Genomic DNA, 16,795 nt, shown 5'->3' on the forward strand with positions numbered 1-16,795 from the left:
AGATTAGAATAATGGCTTGTGGAGTTGGACAGACAAGAGTAGGACCTTTCAAACGGGGGCCAATTATCATGCAGGCAGATTGAAGGGAAAGTGAAAAGGCTCCTCGTGTAATAGACAAGCTAAGAGGAGGGGACGGAAGGCTGGGAGATGGGTTGAAGGGTAATGATAAAGGCAAGTCTGACTGTATCAATGCTGTGGATGGTTGGGGTTATCAGATACGAGGTGTCTGATGGGTTTTAATTGCAGGATAGCAATAAGAGAGAAAATAGCTTGTTATTAAATCCCAGTTGCTTTGAATGGGCCAACGGCAGAGCAGGTCTCTGGGGTGATTATTGTTATTAACTTGAGTGATCTGACATCTCGGGTAATTGTGAGCAACATCCCCGTTAGAGAGAGTGAGTGCATGATTTGGTTTCATCTGAAGGAAGGGCTTGACTTGGTTTGGGGCATCATGCACACACACTCTGGAGGGATTAACAGATGAAATACAATTTGGCAGGCAGAATGGCATGCGCATACACATGCACACACTGAGATTAGATTCAAAACACCAGGCCAGATGCACCCAAAACATTTAAAAAATGTGAGAAAAAGCAGGAATTATAACTTCTTTTCATTTGTTTCTATGCTTCTACCACATTTTACAGTTTTTACTGTTTTTAATGCCTGTCTTTTAGCTGTAACCCATGTCTGGAGGCCAAATGTTCAGTTTTTAGGTCAAGGTGAGCTCATGCCGCAGCAGCACCGGGTCTGCATCATTGGGAAGGCTTTATCAGGATGTGATGACTGGCTGTGAAGCATCAGCACGCAGCCCAGCCCAGTCCAGCCCTGGCCTGAGGTCACTCAGGGTTCATGAGTCCACAGCTGTCAAGGATGCCTTTCCCCCTTCATTTCATCCCAGTTTACAGCAAAATGGACAGAGTGAGTGATCCTAATGCTGCCGAGGACTCTGCCCCGGCCCGGGCTAAGTGTCAGACAGCTGCTGAAGTCTTTCCATAGATGCATTTCAGTCCCCGACCTCCACCTCAACCCATATCGCTGTACCCCAGAGACAAGTGCTGACACCCCACTGTTGACTGTTGCGAGGGAGGGAGGTAAGGGCTTACATGGGCCCGGGTACCGGCTCTATTTAGGGTGCTGTGATGCTGTGCCATACAGAGATCGCATTCAAGTTCAGCAGTTCACTTCCACCTCCATGGCTACTTACACTTGTTAATGTTTAGGAGATGACATATATGGACATGTCTGACAGCCCACACACACAAGTGCGGCCTGTAGCGAACACACGTTTGTCTTCGGCACAAATGTTTCCCCTGACAGCCACAGCCGAGGGCCACACATGTTGAGGGAGCCACCAAGGGGAGGTCACATGTACCCTTGATGAGATTTCATTGATATTAAAGAGCAATAGTAATCATGCTGCTTTTGTCAAATCAGCACAGTGCACCGATATGATGAGTGATGCTATAGACAACTGGTGTTGAGTTCAGGGAAACAAACTAAAGAAAAGACATTAGGGAAATGGAATTAGGAGCCGTGACACATTTCTTTTTCTTTTCTTTATCTTTTTTTGGCAAAATGATGAGAGAATGTGTGTGAAGTTTGTGTACAGTGCTTTTTTAGAATAAACTCAATGTCGCAGGTGTCAAAGAAACCAAAAACTCCACTAAAGCCTTTATGGTAAATTTATAAGTGAAATATATTGATTTTAGTCCAAAGGTCATTTCAATATGAATTTCATGTTGTCGAAACCATTGTTCAATGACACAGTCACGTGATTAATTCAGAAGAAACTGAAATTTTAAAAAATGTTTTTTACAACAGACTGCAGATCTGAAATCATAACCAAAAAAAAGAGAAAAAAATGGCTCAAAATAAAATAATTTGAAATATTAATTATATGTTAATAATATAGCCTACACACTGTATGTATGGTGTAAAGGTTCCCCTTTAAACCAGCTAAAGTCAAGTTCTGTCATTTACAGTGAAATGATATTCAGACCTGTTTGATTATATAAATATGTTTTCACTGTAAATATTCTTTTGTTTTTTCTCTCTAAACGGGTTAGTACCAAAAGGTGTAATAGTTAGAACGAAACTGCATCCAGAATTTTATTGAATTAAGTAGCATTATTTGATCATTAGTGGTGATAATAGTGGAGTTTTAAGCTTTATTCCAACATATTTTCTCTTGATACAAGTAAATCCAGAAATTAGTGAAATTATCCAATTTAACAAAAATAAAAATTTTAGGGTCAACACTCAATTTAAAAATCCTCCTATGAACCGGTATGACACAACGTTGCAGTAAAGTTTGGTACAATAACACCTCCGGACCCAGGCGCATGCCATTCTACTTACTAAAAGTGGTAGAAAAGGTTATAAAACCGCTAATGCCGCGAGTACATTTTCTCCCCGTGCGTAATGGCGCCTTGGTGGTCCATGTGGATAGGATCGCCATTAGCGGTTTCCCCATCATGTAATTTTTTTTTTTTTTTTTTTTTTTTTTGTGCAGCATATTTGATAATGCACGGTTTATGTGGCCAAACTGGGGTTATTGTCTGCTGTCATTAATCATTAGTGTAGCAGACGCAGAGAGGGAGGTTGATTGTTTTTTCTCAGCGTCTCTGTTGTCGCTGTTATAACCGTCATTACTGGAGTAGCGTCATGTTTATCTCTCAGCTACTCAGTGTCAGTGTTTTCTCCAGGTTGCGCCACACAGACCCTCCCATCAGGCTGTTTTATCACCTGGGAAGACCTTTTTGTCCAAATCATCTAAATAAAAAAAACTGTAGGTTTTACCTTATGTTGTGCAATATCTGCTTAAATATTAGATTAAATATGCGCCATCAGCTGAATGTCCACTAAACCTAAGTGTAAAAAAAAACCTGCTTATCTTGAGTCTTGGGTCCTTTGTCATGACCTTTGCCAAATGCAGTAGAATAAATTCCAGTGTCTGAAGAGAAACACTCCACAAAAAAGAAAAAAAAAACAAAGGAGTTGTGTTTTCTTATACCTTCAATATTTGGCAGCGTTTCCATCCATCCTGCTTTGCCTCTGTGTGTGTGTGTGTGTGTGTGTGTGTGTGTGTGTGTGTGTGTGTGTGTGTGTGTGTGTGTGTGTGTGTGTGTGTGTGTGTGTGTGTGTGCTTGTGCGCGAGCGAGCGAGCGAGAGCACGAGCTCCCCTTCGGCAACAGACTTGCTTCACCCCCGCACAGCCCCACCCACCTCCCACTCTCTCTCCCCCTCTCTCTTTGTGCAACGTGCTGAATTCTCTCTTGTTATCTGGCAACAGAATAGTAATAAAACCTTAGTGACTCCAACATGTCTGCATGTGTGTCGCCTCCTACTGCAGCGCTTTGCACGCAGCTCACACAACCAAAACAAGAGGGAGTCAGATCACTGTGCTGTAGCCATCACTGTCCATGTTAAAGTGGAGCTTTCACCTTTTCGGGGGCGACCATGAGATCAAACTGATCTGGAGATAATGAAGTTTTAAAAATATGTTGCAAAAATAAAATAGGTGGATAAAATTAAAATTAAGAAATGAACTAACCAGTGCACGAACCTTAATTGCAATAGGCATGGAGACTTGTACTGTCCATGATATGTATGATATGGCACAAGACTGTGATTATTCAGGTGGATGAGCAACTTTTAAAATCTAAAGATGCATGTAGTGTGATCAAATATTAATTATGAATGAAGTTGCTTCCAATGCAAGACATTTTGAACTATTTTATCTTGATTTAAACGATGTCAACATTTTATTTGATTCACGAAAACCGCTCAAAGAGCAACTGGTTTGCAGAAATGAAAACTACTCCACCATATTGCTTTCTGAAACATTGTCAAGGTGACATAGACCTTATAGACCCTACATTTAATGATCTGCGCGGTTTTTCCTGCATCTCAAAAAATGCGGATTAACAACAGACTGTTTATAAAGGCGCTAGACACACAACATGCAATTAACACCTTTATTCAATTGACAAGAAGGCAACAAGTGGACTAATTACATGAATATAAAAATGGTTTTGGAAGCACCACAGTGCAGTCGTTCCGTTTCAGACAAATATGATCATAGTGGTTCTGCATATAAACACATATTTACAGCCTTCGACGTTTTGTACAAATCCATATAAATATGACCTGAGTTTTTTTTTTTACGCGCTCTCTACAAACCGCATGCATGATTTGAATGAAGCATGGATCAACTGCACAGTTTTGTCAATTTTCGGTTTGTGGTTACGCTATTTGTTTTTGTTTTTTTTTAAAAAAACTTTGCATATTCATTTACAAAAGAAGTTAAAGAAAATACAACAGAAGCGATAAATAATTTAAAAAAACCACGCCAGATGTCCGTTAAATATGCTGCCACAAGTGATCAGAAATCCCTTATGTGCTTTGTGAATGGAAAACCCAGTTCTGAAACATTCTTGATCATCCAAAAACCAAAAGTAATGTTTCACTTCAGGCCTGCTCCCGGTCCAGTCAACCTTTGCTCTGCAGAGTCATTGTGGAGATACCTCGTTCGAAAAAAGAAAAATCTGTAGAGATAAATCTGCTCTTGAGTCATTGTTAATAAACAGCTCCTACACTTTGCTGGGGGACTGGGTGGTGCACGGTGCCCGGGTGCGGTAGGTGTGATCCCTGCTGGTACCAGTGGTTGTTATAATCCTCCAGGTATGGCGGTGACGAGCTGTGCGTCGGCTGTGGGACCTGAGGTCTGCTGATCGGGGTGCTCTGCGGGGTGCTGTTCTCCCACACTGCGGGGGAGGGCGGAGAGTTGCAGGCCATGGAGTCGCTGGCGTTGGGACTGTGCTCCAGGGGAACTTCGCCGTTTTTGTACAGCTTCTTAAACTTGGACCTCCGGTTCTGGAACCAGATCTTGACCTGAGAAAGGAGTGTTTACATTAATTGTAATGCAACAGAAAATTCAAAAATGGAGAGCTGAAAATATGTTTTAACAACTTAACAAAAAATATAGTTTTACAGTATTTTACTGAGACATAATAGTGTAAATAATCATTGTTTCACTGTAACCTAAAGTGTTTCAAACAGGAACAAGTCCAGCGTCTGGTGTGCGTAATTACGCACTGATGGATAATTACAGAGCAATATGCAGACCATATTGAGGAGCCCTGACTCACGTGACTCTGAAAGTATTGATGAATTATATAATATCAGGTGTTAAACCGGGTCTGGCGGCTTACCTGTGTCTGAGTGAGGCCGAGCTGAGCCGCCAGCTCCGCTCTCTCGGGCAGAGCGAGGTACTGCGCCTTCTGGAACCGCCTCTGCAGAGCAGCGAGCTGGTAGCTGGAATAGATCGTCCTAGGCTTGCGGATCTTTTTCGGTTTTCCATTCACCATGCGGACCTCGGGCTCTGGCTCTTCTTTCACTACAAATTGCAACACAAAGAAATAAGTAAAACAGGCCGTCGTGGCTGCTCAAAGTTTCACTTTAAGTATGAAACACTGAGCACGATAAAGTGAAACCATCACTACAAAATGTTGATGAGACTGTAGGAAAATTCTGAGAATTAAGAATAACTTGTCATTTTATTAAAGCCCCCTAAAGTTAAAACTAAAATATGGCAACTTCAATGCTTTGCAAAACACAAATGTCTCAAAACATAAGTCAAAACTAAATCTCTCAAACGGGATAGTTTTATTCTGTCAAATCTCCAATTTGGCACAACAGCGGCAACACGTAAAAATGGATGGAGTGAATATTATTAGCTTTAATCAAATCATCATTGTTTTATGGCCAGCTGTTAATGGCTAGCTCATTCCCAGACGGGCTGTTAAAATGTGACATTAACACCAGGCGGTGAACTACCGCTGAACAAATGTTAGCTTTTTTTTTACCTGTACATAATAAATCAAATATAACAGCGAGTGAATCTTAAGTGAATATTACACTGACCCTCTGAGGTAAAATTTAACAGTATAAAGCAAGCAAGCGATCAAGTCATCTGGCTTCAGTCAACAAGCCACTGAATATTCACAGTGTCACATTTCTTACACAAATGTTTTCAAACTCTTAAGGGAGACTTAAAAACTTTAAAGTGAATATAATAATAATATATAATAAGTCATAAATAAAATGTCTTGTTCTGTTTTGCAGGCAGATCTGAGCCCGCTCAAGTGATTTGACCTTAACGCGCAGTTGACGCTGTGCGCGCTGGAGACTGAGACGATCGCGGCAAAATAAGATGGAGATTATCTCAGCATTTACCTGAGCTTGGAGGCGAGGCCTGCAGGTGATCTCTGTTGTAATGTCCGTACTGTCTGTAGCCATTTGTGTAGGGGTATTCAGATTTGGTGGCGTACGCTCCAGCGGCTCCCATTCCGTTCAGATTAAACTGATGGTGGTAAGAGTTCATGGGCTGTCCGTACGGTTGACTCTGATAATATTCGTGATGGCCGTGGGACGTCTGTCCGCTGTAGTAGCCCATGTCCGTCACCGAAGACTCGGGGAGAGTTGGAGAGTCCTTGGAGTTCGGGTGGCAGCTCATAGATCCTGGTAGATCGGTCAAAATACTCGCAATCTTCTTCTCATACGTCTGTCCGGCGCTCATGGTGAAAGCAGCCCTCCAGAGTAAACAAACTCCACTTGGGGATTCTTTTCTTGTGGAGCGCGCAAAGCAAAATCGCAAGAAAGAACTGGCGTGTGTGTGTATGTGTGCGCTCTCTAAACGCACGGCTTCGAAGAGCCTATAGTCCACTGAAACAGTCCCAACTGCAGAAACTTGGTTGTGGCATCGCTCAGCCCTTGTGACACAGAGTTATAGAGAGCTGGGCTGGATGCTGCCTTCCCATTGGCTCAACTCTTTTCCCCCCTCTTGCGCTCCAGGCGAGGTCGTGGTGAAACCCAGCCTTCAGCCAAGAGCGCCTGTGCACGCATACCTCAGTAGCCTGAGTTTTTTTTTTCTTTAGATTTGCATTTACCTGTTCACTGGGCGAACATGCAGCTCTGTAGGCCTTTAGGGACCGTTCGACCAAAAACACACGCACCTATAGGTCCAGTTTTTCCCCCCTCATCTACAGGCTGGCACCAAGATGTTACAACACAATAGAAGCCCAGAGCCTTTCTAAAAACTCAATCCTGCAGCCAGACCGTCTCCTTAATGTTTTTATGCAATGTTTTCTTAACAGTGCCTGGAGATCACACTTTATTCAGCCTATTGAAAGGCCACCAGCCAGTCTCCCACTGACTCCCATTGTCATTCAGTGGTGTTGGCGGACAGTGAACTTAAGGTGAAAGAGATGGAACTGATAGGCAAAAGTCTTTCACCTGATATTGCCTGCGGGTAAATTCCTCTGCACTGTCCGTGTTGTGTGTGTGTTTGTGTGTGTGTGTGTGTGTGTGTGTATGTGTGTGTAAATGCAAATTCGATCAACAGTGTCCAAAAGAAGATGATGGCAAAGAAATGTACAAATTCACAGTTGGCAACACTGGACGTATTGCAGTCATCATGAAATAGTTTCAGTTTTTGATTTAGTTTGAGGAACAATTTTCTGATGAAAAACAGAAGAACATTGTTTATCTTGTAATTTAAACAGGAAAAATGTTCATTCTGTCCATTTTTTTTCTGCAGCTTTTCCTTGCAGCTGAAAGCACGGTGCACAGCGCCCCCTGCTGTTTTCATTCGCAAATGTAATTTCAGTTTTCTGTCTGTAAAGCAGATAAATGCAGATTTGCACAGCTGAATGTGTGCAAACTGTATTTTGCCGGCAACTGCCGATGCTCTCCATTGTTAAATTCACATTTTACACTGACCAAAATCTCACGTTATTCAATGACACTTCCGATATAACTTTGATTTCCTCCGAAGCCCCTCATGTCTGATAAACTTCCGCCATCTTTTGGTAGGTTTATGAAGTGCTGAACTGAAATTTTAAACGGTTAGTCCATCGAAATTTAGACAAGACTAACTAAATAAATAAGTTTCACTGGATAGATACAAGCAGAAATCTTCCGGTGTTTTCTAAAATATCCGTTTCTATTTACAGTAAAAATCTGAAATGTTTGTGTCTTCACCTCAATCAACAGTCAATCAAAGAAGACATCAAAAGTACATCTGATCCTGTGAGTTTTATTTTTTTCTGCGGCAAGAAAACCATTTATCAGAAGCTCTTTGAGGTGGCTTTAGAACATCATGATCCATGAGTTTTAAATGTTTTGCCAAATGCCCTGAGACCTGACAGCATTTCTAAGCATGTCTGAGACAGACAGTGCATGTCTCAAGTTGCCTCAAGTCTCAGTGCAGAAGAAATGACTTTAGATGAATGAGGAAATAGTCAGCCAGCAGTTAAACAAGAAGTTATAAAAAAAATCCTCTCTTCTGCACATGAAGCTCCAGATCAAAGTACAGAAATGTGTCAAATACATGAGCAGAACAAACACATACAGTGAGCACAACAGTACGTTTCACATACTTTAAACTGCTTGTAGGAAGTTACTAAATCTGTCACTGAGTAACAGTCTGCCAACACATCTCCACCTCTGAAAGTCTTGAATGAATGTACAGGACAAATGAGCTGCGGTTTCATTGTGCAATATTTAGGCTTTTGTAGTTTCACAGAACAACCATTAGATGGTGCATGTGCCTTAAAATTCAATGTAGTGGTGCCAGCTTGAAAACACTCAGGACACATGTACCTCACAAAAACATGGTGAAATGTGTATAAACTCATAGACACAAACATAGTCTGATGTAGCTGCTCCTCTGTAAGCTATAAATGTGTGCACAGATGGACATCGGTCTAAAACCCTTGGCTCAAATCATTTTTTTCTGCCAGAGAAAATGTGATTCAGCTTTGGGTGAAAATCTATCCTGCACACGCTCATATGAACTCTGTACACTTCTTGGGTTGTCAAACAATCAAAACCTCACAACACAGTAACATGAGACAGCATTTGGGGACATGTTTTATACTCTTTTAACGCAGTGAGTAAAAGTAGAACAGTTGGCTTGGTTCCAACAAAGGACAAGAGCTCAGACCTTGCACAGTGAAAACCCAGCAATTACTGGCTAACTAGGTCTGATGACTGTTGAGGAAAAAAAAACCTTTTGTACTGTACATTACAAATGAAGACTTTTTCCTTCAGACAAAGTCATTTTCTTCCTATTATAAACTCAGATTTTCCTGAGAGTCATCAGTGTGATTAAGGGAGCCCCCCTTAGGCCAAAAAGAGCAACACTAATGGCAGTGACCCTCAGACATGAAGACAATCAGAGACATACCAGCTGAGCAATTTTCTCAGGACCTTGATAGGATGACAGTGGCTGTAGTTATCGAAAACTTTCCCTTCAAGTACAAGATGTACCTCTTTTCTTTATCTCTCCTTGCAACACTTCTCTGGTTTTTCAATTTTAAAACACCGTCCTTCAGCATTCCTGCTTGAATTGTTTCTCCCTCAGACTTTACAGAGTATTATGAAGACAAATACTGCACATTCTGTTTTCTTGTGCTTCAGCGAACACTTCCTGAAAGCATGAGAGAGCTGCTCAGGAACGCCTTGCACCTGTCTATCAGTACAAGACTAACAAAGGGAAACAAGCACACTGGATATGTATACACCTACTACCTACTGCTCCATTTGAACTTTAAGGACTTCTATAGCAACACTGAGCGTTATATTTAGCCCCCCTACACACATAAACAACTCAAAGGGATCCCCATCCGTGCAGCAACATAATCCCACATGCACACACCCACACTGCAGAGGATGTTTGGACTTTAATTATGAAGGGGGACGGTGACACCGCAAAAACAAACTGCGTTCGTTGCTTCCTACACCCCCGCGACCATCAACGCAATTTCATCTCCCTTTGAAAATTTCAATGCAGCAGTGTGGAGCTCCTCGAGATAATGAAGCGCCACTGGCTAGTTTGTACTGATTTGATTGAATGGCCGACTCAGTCAGGGAGTCAGGGCACTCTCATGAGTGGGAGACTTAGAAGTCTATTAGCCGCTAAGTCTGCTTTTCTCCCTCTCTCTCCCTCCTTCTTCAGCCCTGATTAAAGATAAAAAGAGAAAAGGGCAATGAGTCAAGGTCTCTGACCCATCGGCGTAATGTAGCTCTGTGTGTGCAGACAGGGAAAAACACTCGATGCTTTTTACTTCTTCTTTTACTTTGTGAGTAAACTCTTGTCAGTCATTTCTCCAAATGTTTCCAGATACAGTATCTATTAAGTACAAGAACTGGAAAATGCATTATCTAAACACAGACTTATTGTGTACAGAATAATAGCACACAGTGAAATTCAAGGCCATCAGTAGACTATAGTAATTGGCTTCCCCTGAAACTGGCCAGCAGCTCAGCGCTCCCATCCCTCCAAACTAAAAATACTGGACTTGATCTGGGATTTCTCTGGAACAAATGATAGTTCCAGCCTCCCAGGGGCGTTGGAAGTTGGCTCAGCTACATGGAATCAAGGCCCCGCTGTTCTCAGGCTGCTTCACACCACGACAGTGCTCTGTGCAAAGGTGGTTTACTATACATGTGTGTGTGTTGTACATTGAAAATCACCAGAGAAAAGAGCCCAGGTAAAACCTGGGTAATGTGTTCCCAGAGGTCCCCAGCTGCCAGAGGAGTCAAAAAGCTAATGGAAGACACATGTGGCCAGATGTTACAGGGCATGACCTTTTCCTCAAACGCACACATGCACATCAACATTTCCGAAACACCTTCTAAAGCTAAATGTTCCCCTGCAGAGCTGCTTCCAGCCACACTGGCTCTCCTGTGAGCTGAGAGACAAAGAAGGTCCACTGCTATTGGCCATCTGTTACCTTTAATGGAGCACTAATGACACTTGTCTCTCTGTAGTCACGCTCAGCAGTTAACACACTTCCTTTTCGCCCTCACTTACACCCTGTTACATTATGTTTGTGTGCTTGTTTTTGTGTGCTTGTTTTTGTGCCACTTTTTGAGTCTGAGATCATTTGTTTTCTGGCTAAACATCTGCATCTCACACTTAAACCACAAGAATTTATATTTATTTATACATTATATATATTATCCTTTTTATTTAAAACTGAGTGGGAAAAGTAGTTGAGAAAAAATATTCCTATTAATTATGGGGTATTAGCTCTACGTGAAGTTACTGTCATCAGATCTCCTGATGTGCACATACTTAATAAAACATGCAGCCTGTAATATGTTTGAATGTGGGGATGTAAACAAGCAGCCTCCTGGATGGAGACAACAGGCCTCTGACCCAGACAGCATTCCATGTCAATCAGCATTTGCAACAGTGCACTGCGCTAATTGAGTGGTCCGGTCCAACTCCAGCACTGAGCTGGACAATGGCAGCCTGACAACCCACTATAGTGTGTTTGCATGTTCTTTTATATATATATATATATATATATAGACCGGTAAGATGAACTCATCCAGATCTGATCCATCTTCCGTTAACCTGTCACTTCCTGTCATTTTGAATGACATCTCCTCCTCCCACTGATGTCTCTCTCTCCTCTGCCGTCCAATGCTCCCCACTCTGTCCCTTCTCAATAGTCCTCTCCGTGTTTTCCACTCAGTTGGCACCAACACCAGACAAGGCACAGAGGCATCCGTACAAGTGTCCCCGTTCTGGCAGCCCAAGCCTCGCTGATAAGAATACATCTATTCTCTGGCTCCACTCTGCCAAGAGTGGATGACTAGCACCGGCCCTGCAGAAACAGCTGTTCAGGGAGTGATCACAAGAAAGAGAGAGACTTCTTTGAGTACTACCTCTTTGTTTGCCTCACTTTTGTATTCAGTGAGGCCACTCTGAGTGGGCTGCAAGCCAAGGCAATAATTTGCTTTTCAGTATTGAGGATTTATTTGTATCTGTTTTTAAAGTAATCTGCTTAAGCAAAATTTCAATCATCACTTCCCAGTGATGCTCAGTTTAGCTATAATGTTTGCAAATGTCTCAGCTTCCCATGACTCCCCACTATCCCACAGTTCATCTTGACCCTTCACCCATTTGTTACAATCTCTTTTGGAGCTTATCGTTGAAGAGTGAATATGTAGCCTTGGTTACAGATACACTCTCCTTGAGTCTTTTGGGTTGAGATGCTCTCTCCCAGGATTCTCACAGGAAGCTCCACCCTAAACCAAGCATGTTTGTTTTGGCTCAGATGGAAATGCATGGAGGACTAGCTGAAACTGCTTCCTTGTATCTGCTGATTATCTGAAGGCAGGAAAACGCTAGTCAATAAACTCACAATCAAATGTTTCCTGGTGATGTAAATTATGGACTATTAATAATAAAATATTATGTTCAAATGGTTTCACAACATTCTGATGCACATGTGAAGGTCCTGACCTCCAGAACCTTTGTGTAGGTGTTTGTCATAAACCAAATCCAAGTGCTCAGAACAAATGCCTTTAAATGCCTTTGACTGTGAATCTTCTGTACAGAGGGAAATCACAGAAAAGTCTTGTGTAAGACATCCACCTAGTTATTTGGTGGGCTTGTTAACACTGTGTAGAGAGCTGTCATTTTTCTGGGCATGCCTGAGCACGGCAGATGTTGGGAGTTCCCGTTCTGCCCACTTTTCCCCTCTTCATCTTACACAAAAACTCCATGATGGTTTCTCATCTCCATCTTATAAACTCGCTGCCATCCCCATAAAATCAAACGACTCAGAGTGAGTCAATCAGGTTTAGTCAGGTTGAAACAAAGTGCGTCAGTCTACAGCCACTCTAATCCACCTGACCATGAGTTTCTGTATAAAAATTTGGCCCCAGTAGGTGAGCGCCCTCCCTCCTAGCTCCACTCCCTTGTCTCCTGTGCAGGGTTTTGTACTGTATCTGGTGTCCTCAGGGAAGTGATGACAACATGAAGTCTAATCCAGGAAACAAGGGATAGAACACTGATTTTCCACCGGGGGTACCAGTACCTCAGGGGCTGTTTCTGCTGCTGCTTGGGGGTTTGTGGAGAGAAGGACTGTGGAGTAACTCAACTCATTAGAAAAAAGAAAAAAAACAGTTTGGATTATAAAATATATCCATGTATATTAAGTTAGCTGTGAGACCAACTTATCACAAGTTGATTACAAGTACATGAAAACTAGTGTATGTAGGTAAGGAGTATGTTTACAGGGTTTTAGTGGGGGATTTCTGCTTGTGAACCTTTAAAGCATCATTCAATAGATTTTATTTTTTAATTCACTACAAAATGTTAATGGAGTAAAAGCTTGGATTGTGCCTGCTCACATGAAAATCACAGCAACCTTTTCATCATGACAATGGTTCGCTCAGGTGCTACACTTGAAGACTGCTACCACCCACAGTGTTGCAGGCTGCAGTGTGAGGGACAGTGCCCCCGACACAGGCCTCTCTGTGTTTGGTTTGCTGCTGAGTCCCTGCCAGTGTCCCTCGCTAATGAATGGACATTTAATGATCTGAGAGGGCCATTCAATTGAGTGGAAAATGTGCAGGTCTGTAGAGTACAGCTCCACTTGTCGTCGGAAACAAAGGGCCTGGCTCTATATTCACACACACACACACACACACACACACACACAGTGGAGAGGGATGGAGTGGACTCATACACTGGCTTGAGAGGAGGCTGAGCTCAGGCATGGCCCAGGTAGTTTTTCACACACTTCAGCACAAATCCCTCACAAATGAGAGCCTCCGTAGGAAAGATATCTGCACTGCTATTTGTTGTTTTTAAACACAGAATTTTAAAAAGCATGAAGGGCGATACTTTTCAAAGATATTTCAATAATTTCGAACAAATAAAATGTCTTTCTAATGCCAATTATTGTATCTTTAAAATGTGTCCACAAATACTGTCAGAAAACCCAATCACCTGAACACACAGACTTAGATCCTCATGAGTTTGTTAACATGATAGCAGCTTCACCACCAATCAAATCTGAACCATCGGCCAGCCTCAACACATTGACAACACAGGCAATGACCGCATGTTTAGCTTTCGGAGACCAGCACATATGTGTTCAATAAAAAACCCATCCTTTTATGTTCCAACATTTATTTGCAGGTCATACAAGCCCAGTCATAAACAAAGTGGCACCATGTGGTTACTCGGGATCGACTGCAAACAGCCGATCAAAAGACGACGAGAAAAAAAAAATCCCTAGTGTTTACAGAGGGTCTGGTGGAGGAGCAGTGAAGCTTGCAGGGGTTGGGCAACCAGACAGCCGATACGCTGTGCAGACAGGAAGGAGGCTTTATAAGGAGCATTGTAAATCATAGCAACTCACTTTACCACAGGAGGGAAGATGAGCAATGTGTGAGTGGGCTAGTGTTGTGTTTGCCAGTCAGATTAACTGCAGTTACCCTCCAGATTGTGTCATTATTCACTGGTCTGTCCACGCGATTACATTAGGCTTGGTCACAGCACCATGCATCAGATTTACTGCCCTATATATTCACCTATTATCCACAGTGAAGAATAGCAAGGCTGTTAACAATTGGATTAAGTGAATGTAGACAGGAATATAATTATCCAGTTTGTCAATGTGGCAATGCAACTTTCAGGGACATTTTTTTAAACAATGTCCCCTATGCTTTTATGATATTTAAGCTCCAGAGATAAGACTGTTGTGTTAACTAGAATGAAGTGTAGCCACATGTGTTTGTTTTTCCTCCTGTGTGCCTATAAAGCTTATGCAGCATTTTCTGAAAGAGGGGACTGTTTAGGTCCCACAGACAGATAACTTAGCTCTTTTAGTAAACACTGCAGACAAGTGATGGTGTGGGCTTGACAGGGTTGTTAAGTATCAAATTCTGAGTTAACCTGTCCCATGGGAGGAGGGAAAAAATCTGGACCAAGGTGAAATGCTCTCCTAACCTTTTTGAGCTCATGCGGCAGCCAATCCTAATCACTAGTGTGGTCTGATGGAAAAACTCAGTGAGAGTCCTGTTATGACTGAGCTCTGGCTAAAGGTCAGGCTGGTGTCATTACCCACAGAGAGAACCCGTTCACCTGCCACTTCCTTAAAGTTCTGTTGTTTTTTTTCTAACGGACATGTACCTAACAAAGCTGCGCTGGATGAAAACTAAATGCATGGTTTTAAGGCATTCTTGTGGTGGTTATTGCTTCTCTACATCTTTCAAAGTGAGAGCTTATGCCCAAGGTTAACAGTCCTCTGGGCACAGAGCCAGATCAAACCCAGCCTCCCCTCAAACATTTCTTTCTTTACCTATGACTCCTCTGCATAGAACTGTTCATTTTAACAAAAGTGTCTCTATGGGCAAAGGAAGGAATGCTGCATGAAGCAACTCCCTTTTTAATGATTAAACATTACTGAGAGTGCCCCACTGAACAGTGCGTGCTTTATTTTCATTTTCATTTTCAGTAAATGATCAGCTCAATCACACATTCCTGTCATTGTTAATGCAATGTTTCCAGAAAGAGGAGAATATTTTTGTAAAGGTATTTATAATTATTGTTTGTAATTTTCTTTTCTGCCAGTGATTTGTCTTGTTGCTTTAGAGTGTTTTAAAAACTGACCGGTGGCTGCTGGAGGAATTAACCACTCAGAACCAGGTGAATTGATGTTTCCCACTGTTTCTAGTCTTCATGCTAAGCTAAGTTACCATGCTACTGGCTGTAGCATTAGATTTAGTAGAGCTATACAGTATCAGTTTTCTCATCTGACTCTTGGCAAGAAATCAAATAAGCTTATTTCCAAAATGCCATACTATTCCTTTTACAATGAGAAAAACATATTGTGGGGAGTTCATTGTTATGCCTGGGGTATTGTATTTATTACATGAGTTTGTGTAACAGCTGTTTTGTTTCCACAGTGACTGTGCCCCGCTGCCTCCCATCACTCTATCTGTCTGCCAGAAAGCTAAGCTGAAAAACAGGTGCCACTGGACAGTGGGAGAGTGTTCGGAGCCACGCCCTCCACCTCAGGCTATACATTCCTACACTCAAGCATGAACTGGAGACCTGAGGAACAGCGAGATCTTGTGTAGGTCCCAAACCCCTGCTGCATTTCCTTCCTGCCACACACACACACACACACACACACACACACACGCATTCACCAAACACTCAAAATACACGCACATGTGGATGCTGCCATACAGCCCCCACTCTCGGATGATCAAATGTGAACATATATACTTACAGAACACACACACACACTTACATACGTTATGTATATACTGTACACATGTATGCAAACACTGGAAAAAAAACAGATGCTCAGCAACCCAGAGAAGTCATAAAACATTTATTTTCACATGCAGAGACTTTGCATGGAGAGGTATCATATAACATCAGGCCAGTTGTTCCATATTAGATATATAGTACCAACATATGTGGTCCAGTGTTGAAATCCCATCAAGTTGAATCCCAGGATTTATTTTAAAAAGAATTTGTAACTGACAGAAGAACTTGATGCACTGTGGTGTTTTGGAGGACAAATATTAAATGACTGAAACAACACATTTATTATACAGTGTATACAGACACAGATAGAAGTATAACATAAACGTGGCATCCTTATAAAGCTGTATATCATTTCTGTTCTGTGTCAGTGTGCATAAATGTGCATATGTTTGTGTGGTAAATCTCTGGTTTAGTGGACAGCACTGAGCAGACCATGTTTTATTCCTGTGAAAGGTCATCTAAGCCCAGCAAGACTCCTGGCTGGAGTTTAAACAGACCACACTGTCTTCCTCCACAGATGCTACCACCGCTCAGAACACACTGGCTTCATAGCAACTCCCAGCTCCATGGCAACGGCTGGCTCTGTCGTCGTCGTGCGGCGAGGACTCGGCGTGAGAGAGCGTGCTGTGTTTCATATTC

The 16,795-nt window shown here is 42.2% G+C and overlaps 1 protein-coding gene across 1 annotated transcript; it reads right to left on the reverse strand.

The window, feature by feature from the left end:
- Nucleotides 1–3,966: 3,966 nt before the first annotated feature.
- Nucleotides 3,967–6,752, reverse strand: dlx3b (distal-less homeobox 3b). The gene is made up of 3 exons (XM_041066423.1): nt 6,241–6,752; nt 5,217–5,401; nt 3,967–4,896 (listed from the first exon to the last, which is right to left on the reverse strand). The coding sequence occupies exons 1-3, from the start codon at nt 6,581–6,583 to the stop codon at nt 4,582–4,584; spliced, it is 843 nt and encodes a 280-aa protein (XP_040922357.1). The 5' UTR covers nt 6,584–6,752; the 3' UTR covers nt 3,967–4,581.
- Nucleotides 6,753–16,795: the final 10,043 nt, after the last annotated feature.

Source organism: Toxotes jaculatrix, chromosome 21 (assembly GCF_017976425.1).
Source record: "Toxotes jaculatrix isolate fToxJac2 chromosome 21, fToxJac2.pri, whole genome shotgun sequence".
NCBI classification, from domain to species: domain Eukaryota; kingdom Metazoa; phylum Chordata; class Actinopteri; family Toxotidae; genus Toxotes; species Toxotes jaculatrix.

Excerpts from the sequence above, each read along its gene's own strand:
- dlx3b (XM_041066423.1), bottom strand. The coding sequence starts at position 6,583 with ATGAGCGCCGGACAGACGTATGAGAAGAAGATTGCGAGTATTTTGACC. Across the intron at positions 5,402-6,240 it reads GGCCTCGCCTCCAAGCTCAG|TGAAAGAAGAGCCAGAGCCC; the intron begins GTAAATGCTGAG and ends TGCAATTTGTAG. Across the intron at positions 4,897-5,216 it reads TCGGCCTCACTCAGACACAG|GTCAAGATCTGGTTCCAGAA; the intron begins GTAAGCCGCCAG and ends CTCCTTTCTCAG.